The sequence below is a fragment of the Osmerus mordax genome, chromosome 28 (assembly GCF_038355195.1).
Source record: "Osmerus mordax isolate fOsmMor3 chromosome 28, fOsmMor3.pri, whole genome shotgun sequence".
NCBI classification, from domain to species: domain Eukaryota; kingdom Metazoa; phylum Chordata; class Actinopteri; order Osmeriformes; family Osmeridae; genus Osmerus; species Osmerus mordax.
This window is the reverse complement of record NC_090077.1, coordinates 819,070-839,069: the sequence shown is the minus strand read 5'-3', so window position 1 is coordinate 839,069 and position 20,000 is coordinate 819,070. Positions and strand designations below refer to the sequence as shown.

The 20,000-nt window shown below is 51.0% G+C and overlaps 1 protein-coding gene across 1 annotated transcript in view; it reads left to right on the top strand.

Annotated features, from left to right (window-relative positions):
* Positions 1-20,000, top strand: part of pcsk5b (proprotein convertase subtilisin/kexin type 5b) — a 36,548-nt gene that overhangs the window by 5,260 nt on the left and 11,288 nt on the right. Inside the window, exons 3-22 of the mRNA XM_067231197.1 lie at positions 1,154-1,297; positions 2,169-2,312; positions 2,516-2,592; positions 4,189-4,277; positions 4,994-5,166; positions 6,090-6,302; positions 6,953-7,053; positions 8,256-8,359; positions 9,214-9,331; positions 10,413-10,601; positions 11,170-11,306; positions 11,422-11,547; positions 11,671-11,776; positions 12,873-13,066; positions 13,361-13,445; positions 14,045-14,148; positions 14,242-14,380; positions 14,553-14,668; positions 19,050-19,152; positions 19,390-19,526. Coding sequence (XP_067087298.1) covers positions 1,154-1,297; positions 2,169-2,312; positions 2,516-2,592; positions 4,189-4,277; positions 4,994-5,166; positions 6,090-6,302; positions 6,953-7,053; positions 8,256-8,359; positions 9,214-9,331; positions 10,413-10,601; positions 11,170-11,306; positions 11,422-11,547; positions 11,671-11,776; positions 12,873-13,066; positions 13,361-13,445; positions 14,045-14,148; positions 14,242-14,380; positions 14,553-14,668; positions 19,050-19,152; positions 19,390-19,526 — 2,599 coding nt within the window. The remainder of the gene's footprint in view (positions 1-1,153; positions 1,298-2,168; positions 2,313-2,515; positions 2,593-4,188; positions 4,278-4,993; positions 5,167-6,089; positions 6,303-6,952; positions 7,054-8,255; positions 8,360-9,213; positions 9,332-10,412; positions 10,602-11,169; positions 11,307-11,421; positions 11,548-11,670; positions 11,777-12,872; positions 13,067-13,360; positions 13,446-14,044; positions 14,149-14,241; positions 14,381-14,552; positions 14,669-19,049; positions 19,153-19,389; positions 19,527-20,000) is intronic.

Genomic DNA, 20,000 nt, shown 5'->3' with positions numbered 1-20,000 from the left:
TCTACTCCTCCATCTCTCCATCTCTCCCTCTCTCCCCGTCAGTCTTTGACTTTCTCTCTTCCTCTCCCCCTCTTTTCTCTCCTGTTACGTGTTTCCTTCATCCCTCAATCTCTCTTAGGAGCTCCGGAGAGAGTTCCTGAAGGAGGGATGAATGGATGGAGGGATGAATTGGGTTGTGTAGACTAGCTTCCTCCGTAATTGGCATCCTTTTCTGTCAGTGGTGCCCCTGTGCTGAACACACAGCCCCTGTGCTGTGTGTTCCTTCCTGTGCTGTGTGTTCCTTCCTGTGCTGTGTGTTCCTTCCTGTGCTGTGTGTTCCCTCCTGTGCTGTGTGTCCCTTCCTGTGCTGTGTGTTTCTTCCTGTGCTGTGTGTTCCTTCCTGTGCTGTGTGTTCCCTCCTGTGCTGTGTGTCCCTTCCTGTGCTGTGTGTTCCTTCCTGTGCTGTGTGTTCCTTCCTGTGCTGTGTGTTCCCTCCTGTGCTGTGTGTCCCTTCCTGTGCTGTGTGTTTCTTCCTGTGCTGTGTGTTTCTTCCTGTGCTGTGTGTTCCCTCCTGTGCTGTGTGTCCCTTCCTGTGCTGTGTGTTTCTTCCTGTGCTGTGTGTTTCTTCCTGTCTGTCTTCCTTCCTGAACTGTGTGGTTCTTGTCTTAAGAAGGGGCCCCATACCTGTCAACTCACCTGGACAGAATCAGCCTGGCTTAGGATAGGGGACCCAACCACACACACACAGACACACACACACACACAGACACCGTACCAGCTTAAGGTTTCTTTGCAAATGTAGGTTTTTGCTATTGGAAAATTCCTGCTTCCTCTCTCCCTCTCTCCCTCTCTCCCTCACGCAGACAAGCTGCCAAGAAATGCCGGGAACTTGTCATGAATCCATAACGTTAAAGAGATTGATGTGACCTGAGAGGTTTATGTCGTTGTGTGTGTACTTGTGGTTGTATGCGATTGGCTGAATGTTTATGTTTAAGTGCACTTTCGAGTGTGAGTGCCTGTGTCCGTTTCAGCCAAGTTGCAAGTCTGTTTGTGTATTGGATGGTTCACATAACAAATCCAATGTGTTCAACTCCCAACTTCTAAGTGAGAGATTCCTGTCTGGTGATTGGCTGATTGTTCTTGACCCGTTGACCAATAGGCCCCTGTGTCATAGGTGGAATGGATTCAACAGCAGGTGGTCAAGAAAAGGATCAAGAGGGATTACAAACCAAACCCACCCGTGTCCAGCTCTGCCCTGACCAGCCCTGCCCAGAACATCTATTTCAACGATGCCAAATGGAGCAGTATGTGGTACATCGTAAGTATGCAAATCAAACGCAACCCAGCTTTCAGGGTGAGGGGTCTAAACCAGACCCAGTTACTACCGGTTCCATGGGTGGGCTTAGGGTGTGTGTGAAAGAGAGAGATATTATGGGTGTGTGCCTTCAAGGAGACTGTCTAGACGACCTCTGGCACATTTCTCTGAGATTACCAATGCTACAAAGGATTTGCTGGAGCCAGATATGTGTGTAGACTGCCTCAGTGTGTGTGTGTGTGTCCTCAGATCTGTTAATGGTTAACCCTGGAGAGATAATTCAAACACTTTGACCTCAGATCCTCAACTTATTTTTCCCTGTTTTTGGACAGAACTTTCTGAACTTTGTAAATAACAGCTGCCAGAGTCCTGTGTGTGTGTGTGTGTGTGTGTGTGTGTGTGTGTGTGTGTGTGTGTGTGTGTGTGTGTGGGGATAGAGAGGGAGAGAGGTAGGCAGGACGTTTGTGGACTTAATTGCTCATGTTATCTGTTGAAACTTGTCCTACTTGGGACTTCATATGATCGTGTTGTTTAGGTCCTCCGCACCCCTCTCTTCGTCATACCAGTAATCCAGCTCCACATTCTAACGCTGCTTTACTCCGCGTCCGTCACACAGAACCAAGACTGCAAAGAACTAGAACAGGATAGTAAATAAAATACCGTATTCATTCAAGTAGAGAGGGGGATTTGAAACTAGGATTTCTGGATCTCCTTGTTTATATCCAAAACCACGTACAGAGAGGGGGATTTGAACCTGAGGTCTTATGATCTGCTTATCCATGCCATCCCATAATATAGACCAGAATAATGACCATTAGTAACTGCAGAACAGGACCATGACTTTGAGCAACTGAACAACACTTCTCCATTCCAGCACTGTAACGACGACATCCATAACTGCCAGTCTGGCATGAACATCATGGGCGCGTGGAAGAGGGGCTACACAGGGAAGGATGTGGTGGTCACCATCCTGGACGACGGCATCGAGAGGAACCACCCAGACCTCATACAGAACTACGTAAGTGTGTGTGTGTTGGTTCGTTGCTGTGTGTGTGTGTGTTGGAAGTTAGTGTAGAAATGTGCACGTCTGTCTGTCTGTCTCTCTCTGTGTCTGTCTTTCTGTCTCTGAGAGGAAAGGTTACCATGGTTTAATGGATCCCTGTCTTAAGTGGTCTTAGCATGTGTGATGGCGGTTGTGAACATGTCCTCCTTGCTTTCCAGGACAACCAGGCCAGCTTCGACGTCAACGGCAACGACATGGACCCCATGCCGCGCTACGATGCCAGCAACGAGAACAAGTAAGAGACCAAAGCACCGCTTGATGTGGCCGGCCTGAGGGGCTGTGGTTTGATTGAGTTGGTGTGAGACACTGTATGTATCAAGTGTGTGTGTGTGTGTGTCTCCCCTCCCAACGAGCCCTGTGCCCTGTGCCAGTCTGGCGGTTGGAGGGTTTTGGCGGCTGCAGCCTTGGCATGCAGTGGATCCTCAGCGGTAGTTGGTTTTCTTAAAGAGACAGGAGGTTTGAGTGGGGCTGCGTTCTGGCTCTGGATGAAGCTAGACCGCTAATGCTAGTCTGTCCGTCCCCACTTCCACACCACAGGAAAATATAGACCGAGTCAGCCCTGAGTCCTGTCCTGTGTTTGTGACTTTCGCAGGCAGACAGACGGGCAGACAGACAGGTAGGTAGGTAGGCAGGCAGACGGGCGGGCAGGCAGACGGGCAGGCAGACAGACAGATGGGCAGACAGACGGGCAGGCAGACAGACGGGCAGACAGACAGACGGGCAGGCAGACAGACGGGCAGGCAGACAGACGGGCAGGCAGACAGACGGGCAGGCAGACAGACGGGCAGGCAGACAGACGGGCAGGCAGACAGGCAGACGGGCAGGCAGGCAGGCAGAAGACAGGTTGGCAGGCAGACAGAAGACAGGCAGGCAGACAGAAGACAGGTTGGCAGACATACAGAAGACAGGTTGGCAGACATACAGAAGACAGGTTGGCAGACAGAAGACAGGCAGGCAGACAGAAGACAGGTTGGCAGACAGACAGGCAGGCAGGCAGAAGACAGGTTGGCAGACAGACAGGCAGGCAGGCAGACAGAAGACAGGTTGGCAGACATACAGAAGACAGGTTGGCAGACAGACAGGCAGGCAGGCAGACAGAAGACAGGTTGGCAGACAGACAGACAGGCAGGCAGACAGAAGACAGGTTGGCAGACAGACAGGCAGGCAGGCAGGGCTGGAGGTCTGTGTGGTAATGTATCACTGGGGGACCCCAGTCTGGAGGTATGGGGGTCTAGAGGACCAGGTCTAGGGGATTGGGGGTCTAAGTCTTCCAGCCTAGAAATGGAGGCGGGGTTGCCATGGCAGCAGTCCGAGCTGGGCGGGTGTGGGGGGGGTGGGCGGTAGTGCAGATGTTCCCTGTAGGGGTGCATGTCCTGTGGAGTGTGTGTGTGGATTGTGTGGAAGAAGTGGTTTTGTCGTCTAATGTGTGTGTGTGTGTGTGTAGTTGGAGAGAGTGGGTGTGTTGGACACACGGGTCACTGACCTTGTCTGATTGTCACGACTGTGTGTGTGTGTATGCATGTGTGTGTATGCTTGTGTGTGTGTGTGTGTGAATAGCTCTGCTTCTTTAGTTCCTACAGTGCTGGGTGACCATGATGAGCAGTGGACTGTACTGTACTGTCAGTGTGTGTGTGTGTGTCTCCCAGGTCTCCACAATGCCAGCTCTCTGGGAAGCCTCTGGTGTTTGTGGATTCCTGTCAGAGTTTGCATACTTGGGACGACAACGACGACAATGCTGTGGTTTAAACTACAGTTGGGCCATCTCGCCTGGGTTTCCTGTGTGTGTGTGTGTGTGTGAGAGTGTGTATTTAACCCTCTGCTCCCCCCTCAGACACGGGACGCGGTGTGCAGGTGAAGTGGCAGCATCTGCTAACAACTCCCACTGCATTGTGGGAATTGCCTACAACGCTCGGATTGGAGGTGTGTAATGGGTGTGTTGGTTGTCCCGAGGGTGTGTGTATCTGCTGTGTTCATTTGATGTGTGTGTTTATTCCCATGTGTGCTGTGTTTGTGCATATGTGAAATGTAGCGTATATAGCGTACAGGTGTTTGAGCATGTTTTTATTACCTGGGTGGATGCGGTATGTGTATGGGTGAATGTTTGTTCATTACACCTATGTGTGTGTGTGTTAAATTAACATTTATTGAAGTTCATTTATCCTTGAGGGGAAATAGCTCTTGATAGCAGTTTATTAACCTGTGTGTGTGTGTGAGCGAGTGTGTTTATTAATGTGTGTGCATCTGTTAAATTATGTGTATGCGTGTTTAAAAATATTGAACTTAATTTATCCCTGAGGGGAAATTGCAGTGGCACTTTATGGCAGTTTATTAACGCGTGTGTGCTCTGTGTGTGTGTGCGCTCTGTGTGTGTGTGCGCTCTGTGTGTGTGTGCGCTCTGTGTGTGTGTGTGCGCTCTGTGTGTGTGTGTGCGCTCTGTGTGTGTGTGTGTGTGTGCGCTCTGTGTGTGTGTGCGCTCTGTGTGTGTGTGCGCTCTGTGTGTGTGTGTGCGCTCTGTGTGTGTGTGTGCGCTCTGTGTGTGTGTGTGCGCTCTGTGTGTGTGTGTGCGCTCTGTGTGTGTGTGTGTGCTCTGTGTGTGTGTGTGTGTGTGTGTGTGCGCTCTGTGTGTGTGTGTCCAGGCGTGCGGATGCTGGATGGGGACGTGACAGACATGGTGGAGGCCAAGTCCCTCAGCCTGCAGCCGCAACACATAGACATCTACTCTGCCTCCTGGGGCCCCGACGATGACGGCAAGACCGTGGACGGGCCCGCCTCCCTCGCCCGGCAGGCCTTCGAGAACGGCATCCGCATGGTGGGGCTCACACACACACACACACAAGAGCACGCACACACACCAGCTAGTGTAGCTCCTATTGGCAAAGAGCTTCTGAGTCGTGTGTGTGTGTTGGAATTCCTTTCTTCTCCTCTCTACATTCCATGGTTCTAATCCTCTCTCCCACAGGTGAACTTTTCACCAGCTTCTGGATGACTCTTCTCTCCCTCTTCTCCTGCCATCTCTCTCCTCTCCCATCAGTTTTCATCTCTCTCTCTCTCTCTCTCTCTCTGTCTCTCTCTCTCTCTCTCTCTCTCTCTCTCTCTCTCTCTCTCTCTCTCTCTCTCTCTCTCTCTCCCCTCCATCAGTGTTTACTCCTGCCTCATCCCTCCACTCTGAAAGGTTTTCCTCTTATCGCTTCCTCACAGACCCCCCTTTGAAGTGCCCCTATTCACCTTGTATTCCTCCTGTGTGTGTGTGTCTCTAAAACCTATTCCTGTGGGTGTTCCGAGTGTGTGTGATTGTGTAGCATGCGAGGCGGGCATACGTCTGTCCGTGGCCTTGAGCGCCAGAGACAGTAGAATCTGACCCGCTGACAGCTCTGGTGTCAATATCGCCTGTCACTCTGGTCGGCTTGCCTCCCCTGAGCGTGCAGCCTCTTAGAATAGACCACCCGCTGCTGCCTTTGGGGGGCTCCTAGGATCATAATATATCAAGGTTGAGACAATGGCGACATTTTCATGTGAAGACGTTGTCATTGCGCAATGCGGAAGTTTGAATTTCATGCGACCAATGGCAACTAGCCGATAAGCTAGCTATCGAACCCTAAATTAGAAGCTAACGGTAGATAACCGTTAGCAACCACGGTGACCCAAAACTGGGCCCATTGTCTGATACTGTTTTTATGTTCATAACATCCTGCTCACCCTGAACTTACCTGAAGTGATCTCGTTTTCCGTCAGGGGAGGAAGGGCCGAGGTTCCATCTTCGTGTGGGCGTCCGGTAACGGCGGGCGCAGCCGCGACCACTGCTCGTGCGACGGCTACACCAACAGCATCTACACCATCTCCATCTCCAGCACGGCAGAGAGCGGCAGGAAGCCATGGTACCTGGAGGAATGCTCCTCCACCCTCACCACCACCTACAGCAGCGGAGAGAACTACGACCGCAAGATAGTGAGTGTGTGTGTGTGTGGGGGGGGGAGTTTAGGCGGCAGATCAAGTGTTCTTTCGCTTCTGCATCTTACAAAATCAACTAGAAAAGTTGCACTGTGTGTATGTATTTGTGCATGCGTGTGTGTGTGTGAGATAAGAGATTGTGTGTGTGAGAGAGATAGGAGAGTGTGTGTGAGAGATGGGGTCTGGATTATCACCCTGAGAAGACCATGACAATGAAAACACCAACACTCTTAGAGGCGCACACACACACACACACACACACACACACACACTAGGCTTATTCTACCACCCATGACCTCTGGCCCATGGGTCAACGTTGGTGTCCTCGACTGACCCCTTGCCTGCCTTGCATCCCAGAGTGCAGTGGGGCAGACGGACAGACAGTTAACTGCAGTGTTCTGGCTGGTCTAGCGAAGGCGTGCTACATTCCCCTCACAGGATCTTCCTCACAGAGCCTGGGTGTGTGTGCCCGCATGGTGGTGGCGTGTGTGTGTGTGTTTATCTGCAGCAGTGTAGCGTATCAAAGCTGGAATGTATAGTCTCAGATGTGCTTCAATCTCCGTCTGATCCACAGAACTAACCCCCCCCCCTCTCTATTTCCATCTAATTTCTCCCCCCATCTTTACAATCTCCCTCCCTCCCTCCAGATCACCACAGATCTGAGGCAGCGTTGTACAGACAGCCACACTGGGACCTCGGCTTCGGCCCCCATGGCCGCGGCCATCATCGCCCTGGCCCTGGAGGCAAAGTAAGAACACTCCCTCCATCTCTCCAGCCACACACATCCACTCGTACACCCCTCTATCCTTCCTTCCCTCTGTCCCTGCATCTCTCCATCCTCTGGACATGGAGAGGAAGGAGAGGTGGGAAAGAGGATCTCGCAGCCCTGGCTGGATGTTTAGTGGTGTATCTTCACAGGTGGCGGGTTAGATTAGGTCGGGCTATCACATCAGCCTATCAGCAGGCGTGTTGTTCTTGGACGGATGCAGTGGCCTAGTTATCGTAGGACCACATGGGCCCAGGAGGAAGAAAGGTCCCTGGTAATCATGATGGTATTTATGTTTCAGGAGAGGCTGCTGGTGCAGAATATCTCTGATCATCTGGGCTCTGATGGGGCTCCTCTGTCGTTGTTTAACAGCGTCTCTCTCTCTCACACACACACACACACACACACACTCACACACACCAACAGCTGGTGGTTTAGTTAAGGAGGGGTTGTGTGTGTACAGAGTGGGCCATCTGAAGGATGCAAGGGAACACTGAAGGACGCTGGGCAGGGGGGTTAGAGGAGGTGAGACAGGTGGCATTTGTCTGTTTCTCTCTGTCTCTCTCTGTCTGTCTGTCTGATGTGCCTGTTACTCGGATACTGTCCACCTCCAGGTTCAAGATTCGGGGGAGGGAGGGGAGGGGGAGATACAAAGAGAGGGAGGGAGGAGGGAGGAGTGACTCGAGGGAAGGCTTTCTCTGCCGGTCGGAATGTGCCGGTCTGGACGTCTAGGCTGAGGAATAGAAATGAGGGAGGGAGGGAGAGACGGAGGAGGGAGGTAGGGAGGGAGGGAGCATCTGGTGGGCAGATGAGGGGATTCCTGGTGAAGCTGCTGACCCACTTCCTGCTCCTTTCTACATGAAAGGACACATGGCGGCCATCTTAGAAGGGCTCTCACGTGAGATCTGAGATGGAGGGAGGGAGAGAGAGAGGGGGAGATGGAGGAGAGCAGGAGGGTGTGAGGTGTAGGGTGAAGGAGGGAGAGAATTGAGGGAGGGAAAGAAGAAGAGATGGAGATGGCATAGTTGGAATTTAAGGGAGGGAGGGAGGGTTGTACGTCACCCTGCACTTGTTCAGCTCCCTCTCCGCCAAACACGCACTCCGTCTAGATAAACGGTGGTCTGCTGTCAGAGTGTGTGTTGTGTGTGTGTGTGTGTGTCATGTGTGTGTGTTGTCCTCCACAGCTCTCTGCTGACCTGGAGGGACGTCCAGCACATCATCGTTAAGACGTCTCGCGCCGGTCACCTCAACGCCCCCGACTGGAAAACCAATGCTGCGGGTTACAACGGTACACACACACACACACACACACACACACACACACACACACACACGTATACAGACACACGCTCTCACACACACATGTATACAGACACACGCTCTCACACACACACACACATACACACACATGTATACAGACACACGCTCTCACACACACACACACACACACACACACATGTATACAGACACACGCTCTCTCACACACACACACACACACACATACACACACACACACACGTATACAGACACACACTCTCACACACATACACACACATACACACACATGTATACAGACACACGCTCTCACACACACACACATACACACACACACACGTATACAGACACATGCTCATACTCTCTCACACACACACAAACACACACACACACCACAGCTACATAAACTACTTTGCAATCGGCCAACTACCTGTCAGGAAATCCACGGGGTGTGTGTGTATGTGTGTGCTGCATGCGGGTCGGCCAGGCAGCAGGCCCAGTCTGGAGTGTGTCCAACCGGCTGTTTAAAAGTGGAATGGGAAACAGAGAGAAAGAGAGAGAGAGGGAGAGAAAAGAGGAGGAGGAGGAGGAGGGGGGGATGGACTGGGAAGATCATTTCCGATTGGCGAGGCAAAAACAGTGAGACATGAGTGGTTGATCCGTGACAGATTTTCCACCCAGAGACCAATCAGAAACAGTCTCCTTCTCTGCAACACCCCTCTTGGAGGACTTCAACCAACCACGTTAGAGCACAGATGACAGTGGGGGAAGGGAACATGGAAGGGTGTATCTTAAGAAAACCAGGAAGTGATCAGCAGGTAGACAACCAATCACAGAACTCACTCCTGGTGTGGGCGTGTCTTCCAGTGAGCCACCTGTACGGGTTCGGTCTGATGGACGCAGAGGCCATGGTGAAGGAGGCGGAGCGATGGAAGCAAGTCCCCTCGCAGCACATCTGTGTAGAGAGCGCCGACCGACAGATCAGGTACACACACACACACACTCAGGTGGAAGTCCTCATTGTTACCCTGTACTATCAATCACACACATGGCTGTCGACAAGTTCTCTGCCTATAATTGCGCGTATATAGTGTCTGTGTGTGTATGTATGTGTGTGTGCGTGTTGAGTATTAGCCATTCTAGGAGCCAAGAGCTAGTTCTGGGGGTTCAATCTCCCGACGCTGACCGGCTCTCTGTAATCCAGTTTGCTCCTGCGAGTGAGTGTGTGATTGACTGTCACACTCTCCCTCCAGTCCAGATGGAGGGTCTGCCAGTTCTTTGCGTTTTACACCCTTATTTTTCAGCCTGCAGCTGGAATCTGTAGGAGTGCTCTGAGAGACGAAGCGCATGGAGGTCACTGTGTGTGTGTGTGTGTGTGTACCAGTCCTGTGAATCACTAGCTTATCAAGCTCCATCCCTCTCTTCATATGCGGGTTATGTAAACCCTGCTTTTTCTTAGGAATGCTGTGCGGTGTGTGTTTAAGTGTGTGTCTGTGTGTGTGTGTGTGTGTGTGTGAGAGAGAGAGAGAGAGAGTGTGTGTGTGTGAGAGGGAGAGAGAGAGAGAGAGGAGAGAGAGAGAGAGTGTGTGTGCTTGTGTGTGTGAGAGAGAGTGTGTGTGTGTGTGTGTGTGTGTGAGAGGGAGAGAGAGAGGAGAGAGAGAGAGTGTGTGTGTGTGAGAGAGAGTGGGTGTGTGTGTCTGGCAGAGCCGTATGTTTTCATCTCGGAGCTGGCTGGACGTCGATCCACAGCCGTCATCTCAGACAGCCTCTGGGAGCGTTTAGTAATGTCTGAAGCTGCACCTCGCTCCCTAACCACATGCTCTCCATGTCCTGGGGGTGTTAATGATGTCACTTCCTCCTGCCCTCCAACACCCATCTCAGTGTAGTCTGTTTGGGATGAAAAGTCCCGCACGTCTCTGTCTAATTGAGTGTTTGTGTATACCCGTGTGTACAAGTACAGACTCTATAACACCCTGAGATGGCTTTCAGCCGACAATGAAAGGTTCTGCGATCCGATTGGCTGATTGCGCGGCGACTGACCTGCTCCTATTGGCTGCGTCCCGCAGGACGATCCGCCCCGAGCATGTGGTGCGGACAGTGTACAAGGCGACGGGGTGCATCGATAACTCCAACCACCATGTGATCTACCTGGAGCACGTGGTCGTACGCATCACCATCACACACCCTCGACGTGGCGACCTGTCCATCAACCTCACCTCCCCCTCGGGCACCAAGTCTCAGCTGCTGGCCAACAGGTGAGCACACACACACACACTGACACACACACTCACACACAGATACACACATACACTGACACACACACACACTCACACACACAAAGATACACACACACACAGATACACACATACACTGACACACACACACACACACAGATACACACACACACACACAGATACACACATACACTGACACACACACACTGACACACACACTCACACACAGATACACACATACACTGACACACACACACTGACACACACACTCACACACAGATACACACATACACTGACACACACACACTGACACACACACTCACACAAAGATACACACACACACACAGATACACGCATACACTGACACACACACACTGACACACACTCACACACAGATACACACACACACAGATACACACATACACTGACACACACACACTGACTCACACACAGATACACACACACACAGATACACACACACACAGATACACACACACACAGAGATACAAATTGGAAGCACTCATACAACACTCTTGAATCTCACTCAAACTCCAGTTTTATGGTGTGTGTGTGTGTGTGTCTCCCCCAGGTTGTTTGACCACTCCATGGAGGGCTTTAAGAACTGGGAGTTCATGACCACACACTGCTGGGGGGAGAAGGCAGCTGGAGACTGGATCCTGGAGATCCACGACTCACCCTCGCAGCTCCGCAGCCAGAAGGTTCCAGGTCGGTCTTGTGTTCTCCAGTGTTCTCCTTACTCAGGCTATGAGGAGGTGTGTGTGTGTGTGTGTGTGTGTAGAAGCGAGTGTGGTGATATTCTGACGCCTCCCTCCTCCCCTAGGCAAGCTAAAGGAATGGTCGCTGGTTCTGTATGGGACCTCTGTGCACCCTTACTCCTCGCTGCACGTTGAGAACCTGCGCTCTGCCGAGGCCCCCGTCGACGAGGAGTTCACAGAGGAGTACAACGGTAGGTGGTGACCCCTGCCGACCCCTGACGACCTCTGACGACCCCTGACAACTTCTGACTTCTTGCAGGGACAGAAACAAAGAGCAGCGGTTTGCTAGCGGGCTCTTGTGTGTGTCCCCCCAGGCCCCTGTGACAGGGAGTGCAGTGAAGTGAACGGCTGTGAAGGACCCGGCCCTCACCAGTGCAGCAACTGTCTTCACTACTTCCTCAAGTTCAAGAACAACACCAGGTAGGCATGACGGCACGCCGCTGACCCTACACCACACCGGGTTCTAGAACGCCTGCTGTCCCTCTCCGGGTTCTAGAACGCCTGCTGTCCCTCTCCGGGTTCTAGAACGCCTGCTGTCCCTCTCCGGGTTCTAGAACGCCTGCTGTCCCTCTCCGGGTTCTAGAACGCCTGCTGTCCCTCTCCGGGTTCTAGAACGCCTGCTGTCCCTCTCCGGGTTCTAGAACGCCTGCTGTCCCTCTCCGGGTTCTAGAACGCCTGCTGTCCCTCCGGGTTCTAGAACGCCAGGTTTCCTAGGTCTCTCTGCTCTCGGGGAGGGAGTGTGCTCTGGTGTGCATGTGCGCAGCATGCTGGGTTCACATGCTCGCTGACAGACAGCTGTGCAGTCGTCAGGAGACCGGCTGGAAGGCCTCCTAAAGAACTGCGTGTGCCCTCTAATTAGAGCTCTCTAACACAGCATCCCCTCCAGGAGCGCTTCATCTACCAGCGCTGGAGGGAGGAGGGTCACCCAGGGGTGGGGTTAGGGAACGGAAAGGGGGCAGTTTAATGCTTATGTAATTACATCCTTGTGTCTGACTTTGATGGCCTGGACTAAGTGATGGGGGATAGTAGCCTAGGTGGTCTGTGTGTGTGTGTGTGTGTGTGTGTGTGTGTGTGTGTGTGTGTGCCCTGTTTCACCCTGTATAATCAGTCTGGAGGAGAGAGGGCCGAGCAGGTTTATGGAGCGCTCCACCAGATGGGCTGTACTGCACCTGCTGAGTATACAGCATGTAGATGGAGGCACACACATTATACATGTACACACACACACTATACATGTACACACACACACATTAGACATGTACAGACACACACGTAGGAATGGGGGTTTCAGGATTGCTGTCACGCACACTGTTTTCATGAGCACACATGCGGTGAACTTTGTCCAGCTCTGTGGAGAGGGTTACTGTCGGCGAGCACAGAGATTTCTCAGGTTTATGATCGACATGTTCAGAGTACTGGCATGCCTGTCTGAACCAGCCGCTGATAACAACAAGCATTATCATCACTCCCCTCTCTCTCTCCCTCCCTCTCTCCCTCCCTCTCTCCCCCCCTGCAGGACCTGTGTGTCGGACTGCCCTACCGGGTTTTTCCGTGACGACAGGAAACGCTGTAAGAAGTGTTCCGCTCAGTGTGACACTTGCGTTGGTAGTCGTAGCGACCAGTGCACCACCTGTCGGACGGGCTACTATCTTAGCGAGGGCTCCAACACCTGTGTGGCCAGCTGCGAGGACAGCTTCTACTTTGACCATGGTAGGACACACACCCTCACACACACACTCTCTCTCTCACACACTCATACACACTCTTACAAAGGTAGAGCTGTTGCTTCCTGCGTGACTGTTGCCTCCTTTGTGGCTGTTCCTTCCTGTGTGTCGGTTCCTTCCTGTTTGACTTCCTCCTTCCTGTGTGGCTGTTGCTTCCTGTTTTGACTTCCTCCTTCCTGTGTGGCTGTTCCTTCCTGTGTGGCTGTTTCTTCCTGTTTTGACTTCCTCCTTCCTGTTTGGCTGTTGCTTCCTGTTTGACTTCCTCCTTCCTGTGTTTCAGACGCCAGCATGTGCAGGAGGTGTCATGAGAACTGTAAGAAGTGCAGCTCATCCAGCGTGTGCTCAGAGTGCAAGCAGGGGATGAGGTGAGCAGAACCTCAGCTCCCATGATTCACCCCTGACCCCCCAGCAGCCTCCCCATTCGCTTACATCGAGTCACACCCTGCAGAGTTTCCCCATGTTGGCGGTGTGGGAAGACGAGGCAGTAACATGTGTTACAAGACCACAGTAACATACACTCACACATTCCCACGGTTACACACATTCCCGTCTTACTTCACTAGTAGAGAAAGGTGGGAAAACCAAACCAGATGCTTTCTGAGAAATGTGGCTAATGTAGCCCAGCTGGTTTAACCAGCCATCCAGTCATCCAACCAACCAGCCAACCGCCAGCCAGCTTTTACAGAGAAGAACCTTCACAGTAACTTCTCAGAACAGAGTTTATGACCTGATGTCCTGCTTTCCTGTGGACTTTCAACCCCCCCTCCCACAGTCACACACACACACACTCTCCCTCACACTCACACATACTGCCGCACACACACACTCTCCCACACACTTACACACACACACATCCTGACGCACACACCCCGACCTCTTCTGCTATCATGCTCTGTTCTAGTTGAAGACTGTTCTGACTGGATACAACCTGCTGATTTAACTGTCTGCCTGTCTTTCTGTTCAGCCTCCAGAACAACAAATGTCAGATGACCTGTGACCCCGGAACCTACTACAACGGGCACAGGAGGGCGTGTGAAGCGTGCCACCGGGCATGTGCCACCTGCGCAGGTAACCACAGCACCCTTCTCCGGTTACCACCGCCTTAACTACGACTGTGTCCTGGGAAGAGAAGTTCACTGACGTGTCACTTCCTGTCTGCAGGCACGGGGATCGAGGCGTGCAATAAGTGCGCGGAGGGCTACTTCCTGGAGGAGTGGCGCTGTGTGCCCAGTTGCAGCGTGGGATACTATCTCTCCGAGCAGACCTCAGACAAAGGAGACATCCAGAAGTCCTGCAAGAAGTACGTCCTGCCTCGTGACATCACATCCTCCTGCATGACATCACATCCTCCTAAAGGGACCCGACTCCTAATCTAAGTTCTGATTGTGTAGACCTCTCTCACCCTCTCCCTCTTACTCTCTCTTTCTCCCCCTGTCTCCTTCCCCCTCTCGCTCTCCCCCTCTGTCTCCCAGGTGTGACCACAGCTGCCAGTCGTGTTCAGGTTCTGGGGAGAGGAACTGCAGCACCTGTGTGAGTGGATACAACCTGGAGGCAGGGGTCTGTGTGGTCAGCACCATCTGCAAGGATGGTGAGTGCTCTGCATCTCTCTAACTCTCTCTCCTGCTCTCTCTCTCTCTCAACATGTTTCTGTCACACTAACACACTCACAGTACTCTGCTCTTGAACACGCTCCCTCCATCACTCTCTCAAAACACACTTTGTCTCCGTTATCTCTCTCTGTCAAACACACACACACACACCGTATTCACCCGCGTTCTGTAGTCCTCACCTCAGGCTTCCTCCCCGTCTCAGTTTCTATGTATGAGTCTCTTTCTCTTTCTAGCAGAGACTATAAAGGATGTCTGGCTGCTGTCCTCCCAGTCTGCTGAGCATGTCACCCCTCCTGTCTTCATCACCTGTTTTCTACTTCCTAGTTTTCACCTGCAGTCTCCGTCCTTGATTCTGCATGGATCCTGCACGTTGCAAAAAGCCCTCTAAGCTACAACAGAATTGTTTCAGTGTCTGACTGGCTGGCTGGTTGGCCGGTTGGTTGACTGGTTTGCTTGGTCTGGTAACATGGTTCCAGCCAGCCAGCTTGTCAGCCAATAAGACCAGCTAGTCCTTTGTGACCTCTGTGATCTTTATGTGACCTCTGCTGATGACTTCCTCGTACTCTCAGTGCATCCTCAGTCAGCCAGTCAAACCCAGGGCAAGAGCTCTGTCGGTCCGCTCAGTTAGTTGTTTGTGAGAGGTGGCCTATCTAATGTGAACAGAGACTGATTTGTCTGGCTGACTGGCGATCCACTTGAAGAAGTTTTATTTGATGACAAATTAAACATGGACTCTCTCTCTAATTGTTTGCCGTTCTCTCTCTCCCCCCCCTCCTCTGCCCCTCTACCCCTCCCAAAAAAATCTGGTTGTTTTTCATTTTTTCCCTCCTGATGTGGATCCAACACATTCCTGACGGACTTCAATCTGTCCCCCTCTGATGACATCACACCTCTGATCCCATCACCTGATCCCCCCCCCTCCTTCCTGTCATCCTTACCAATCACATGGCCCTTCCTGCCTTCTCCTGACCAATCCAACCCCCCCCAACCCTGACTCCCCCCTCCCATCCTCCCGCCTCTTCTTCCTGGTCTGTGGAAAGCAAATGAAGAATCGTGGGCGGAGGGCAGTTTCTGCGTGCTCGTTAAAAAGAACAACCTGTGCCAGCGGAAGGTGCTGCAGCAGCTGTGCTGCAGAACGTGCTCCTTAAAGGAATGAGGAGGGCGGGGGGGGCGGGCCGTGAGGGGGGAGGAGGAGGGGGGCGGGAGGCGGTCACAGAGGGGTCGGGAGAGCGGCCCCGCGTCCACGCCCCCACCCCACCCCCCCCACCCCCCCCAGCCAGCCCACACACTCGCTCGCGCTCTCTCTCGCTCACGGTCACGTAATTTATAAGAGAGTCCGTGCCTCTTAAAGGAACTGTGTCGGAGGTGCGATGACAGAAGTACAACAAACCTACCTTTATTTTTCTGTACGGGGACTCAAGGTCAGGGGTCATACGACGGGATGGACAAACAAACAGACGAATAAACAAAACTAGTCATGTGTCGGTATTTTGTGACCAAAGCATCGATGCCAAAATAATTGTTCCTATTATTATTATTTTTTTTATTTTTTTTGCCAGTGTAGGATATGTAGCTTGAAAGGAAGTGACCCGCCCACTGAATCTGAGTGTTCATTGGATGCACAGACGAACGTGATGAACCATGGAGGAGACAGGTGGCCTGTTTGTAAATAAATTTCAGAAAGCTCACTTAATAATGTGAAAACTGTCTGGGCTTGACTTTGCTATATATATGTATACACATATATATATACACACACCTGTGTGCATGTATACACACACACACACACACACACACACACACACACACACACACACACACAGACAAACACAGAAACACTTGAAAAGACTGATGTTAGATCCCTCTGTCACAGTCCTGTAATGAGACTTTACTATTGGCTCCCTGCTCTGGCCTGTCTGGCCATCATTGGTGCTCATCTTCATCATCCTCATCGTTTACCCTTTTACCATCCTCTCTCTTTATTCTGAGTGTGTGTGTGTGGTGTGTGTGAGCATAAGAAGGGATAGAAATGGAAAAGATTCAAATAGCATGCATCCATCCTGCTCAGATTGCTTTGAGAGGTAGTTGAACAACGTTCTAACCCTCTCACACACACCTGTACAAGGTGTTCTTTAGGACCTTGCAGTGATGGGTATCTGCTCCCTGTCTGGGCAGGCCTGGTTCTTCTTCCCAATGCTGGTCCTGGTCACCACACAGCACCGACACAGGACTGTTACAAATCTCAATCAGATCATATTGGTCAATACTTGGAGTGCACTTGATTACTTCACAGCGAAATCAGTGAAGTGGGACCTACAGTTTTAAAGTCCCCTCACCTCTAACCAGGAGCGGGATCTATAATGGGTTCAATTTTATCAATTCAGGTCTGCGTGATAAAATAAAGACTTTCAATGTAAAAGGCTCTTATCTATTGATATCTATGGACTTAATAAAATGACGTTTTTTTAATTCGGAATGAATGAAATCGTAATGGAACATTCTGATGTGATGTGTTTCACTGTGTGTGTGTGTATCACCTCAGACACACACACACACAGGTCGGGTCCTACCCAGACGGATCTAGAACGTGTGACCTAGAACCTTGTCCTGTTAGTTCTGGCCCTGATGGAACAACTGCATATGGAACCCCCACCCCCGTAAAACCCCAAGGTTCTGAACGTTCTGTATTCCAGTTCTAGAACATCCACATGGGTTAGACCCCGCCCCTCTGGTGGTGAGTCGTGACATACTTCCTGTTTGGAGTGTTACAGTGTTAGGTAAACATGATGTACTGCTGGTTCTGGTTCAGTAAAAATAAAGATGGATGGAGCCCTTCGGTTAACTAAAATGTGTTCTTTGTCATTGTTTAAGATGACTTGAATTTACCTTTAGTTACGTGTCGTAGAAGACACCACCCCCTTAATTATATATATTTTTTGTTGGTTTTCAACTGTAATACCTGTGTCAATGCGTATTAATGTCTCTCTAAATCCTTAGTTTGGGATTTTATTTTTTACTTTAATGTTCTTATTAAAATGTTTAATCTGTTTGCTTTTTTGTTTTCTTGTTACTAACGGGGATTTTCGTTCCTGGGAGTTGGCTCCTAGAACCCTGTCCTTTAACAGCAGCAAGTGGAGAGTTTCTCCTGCATCTTGGAGCTAAGCTTAGCAGGACTGTTAGGTTCGCCCATCTACAGGTCACCTAGCGCCAGCACTAAAGTATCTTTCGATCGCCATATGGTAGAGAATAACAGGACTGACAAAATTGCGAAAGATTAACGCCCACTCTCTCAAATCTGGCAAAAGTAATTAATTCCTTTAGCAATTTATTTATTTGGAATTAATTAATTCAGCCTGTAAATAGTCCTGGTTCTGTCATCACTTTCTATCTAGCACCTCCCTCTCAATCTCTCTATATAAATAATATACATGATTAGATTATAAATATATTAATATACATGTGTTTTTTCATGTGAATAACTGCCAACTCCTTCAACAAAGTTGTTTACTTTCATTCTCATCTTCCAAAGCTTCAGTTTGAAGGCGTCCATCTGTGCTCAGTTATTCCTGTGTGTCTGTGTTTGAAAGAGGTGGGGTGTGTGTGTGTGTGTGTAGAGGGGGTGATCTGGGGCTTCTTCCTGTGCTAGGACACAAAGGGATGCTTTTGTTTTGATGAAAACAATTAAGCTTTTCACCAAAAGCCACAGTCCAAAGACTAATAGACAACCCTGCCTTGGAAGGCTCTGACACAAACACTGATACACACACACACACACACACAGCACCATCCTCTCTCTGTCAGCACTGAGCAAGAGAGAGTGTGTGTGGGGGACTGGTGGATGTAACCAGAGACTGTTACATCTCTAACAAGGTAGGGTAAGGTTACTCTATGGCCACACTATGGCCTAGTTCCCCAGACATGGATTAATTAGTCCCAGACAAAAAACCTTTTCAATGGAGGTCTTCATAGAATTTTTCCTTTACATTAGGACTGGGCTTAATCCATGTCTGTGAAATGGCCTATAAGGTAAAGGGATCATTCGGTCCATTTTCTGGGGGAAGTAGCTGGATGATAAGTCTCCTATCCTGTGTGTTAGATGTGACCGGGAGGTCACCCTAAGTTAGGGCTAGTTATACTATCGGGATCTGAAGACCCTAGTCAAGGTCTAGGTTAGATGTAGAGATAGTCGTAACAGCGTGATGAGTTTCCTGTATGTGTGCCTGTCCCTAGGTAGGGCCTAGATCAGGGCCTAGGTTTAGGTCAGGGTCTAGGTTTAGGTCAGGGTTTAGGTCAGGGCCTAGGTCAGGGTTAGTTGTACTGGCGTGAAGTTGAGTGTGCTGTGTGTGTACCTGTCCCTAGGTGAGTACTTAAGCTCACACGGGAAGTGCCACCTGTGTGACGCCACCTGCAAGCTGTGCACCGGCCCCGAGGTGGAGGAGTGCATCAGCTGTCCCAGCAGCAGGTGAGACCAGGGGTCAGAGGTCACGCAGCCAACCAGCCAATCAGAGGAGCCCAGCCTTCAGCTATTTCTATTGGTTGTGACACGTGGGGATGAACTGTAACGATATCTGAACCCTGTTGAAATTCATCAAATATACATCCTTCCTTGCTATCTGAAGGGGAAAATATCTAGAAGTTTTGAGTTTCTGGAAAGCATGTTTTGGAGAATTTGACCTCCTCCCCCACTCCTCCTGGGTAGGTACTTTGACGAGGGCAAGTGTGTGATACGCTGCCAGAGGGGGCGCTACGCCAGGGACCGCCAGTGCCACCTGTGCCACCACACCTGCAATGAATGCAACGACAGCGGGCCGGACAACTGCACCAGCTGTGATAAGGGTAGGCTGCTGCCCTGACACCCACACCTGTTAGAAACACCAAGGTCTGGTGTCTGGGGTGCGCTCGGTTTAGGTCAGCCTGTGTGGTAAAAGCGGTGTGAAACTCTGGTGTATAGCTCTGTTAACAGGCCTTCACACCTCCCTAGGTGGTCCTAATATTGACACACACTTTACACACACACACACACAACCTCACCAGATCAGGAACAGATTCGCAGCAGATTCAAAGCCCTCAGCTCTTTACTTGGCACATGCGGTCGCCCAGTCGGCCAGCGAGACGGTCACTGTGCGTGTGAAATGTGGTTCTGTTTAAAACTGAAGCCATGTGGAAGCCAGAGAGACCAAACAATAACACCAGGTCTCCGGAGAGAGACACCCTGCTCTCTCCTTTTTTGAGGTTGAGAGGGGGATCTACAGGGGAGACTAGACTTTGAGAGCTTTCCCAGGAAGACGTTTTTGAGGCAGGAGAAGGAGG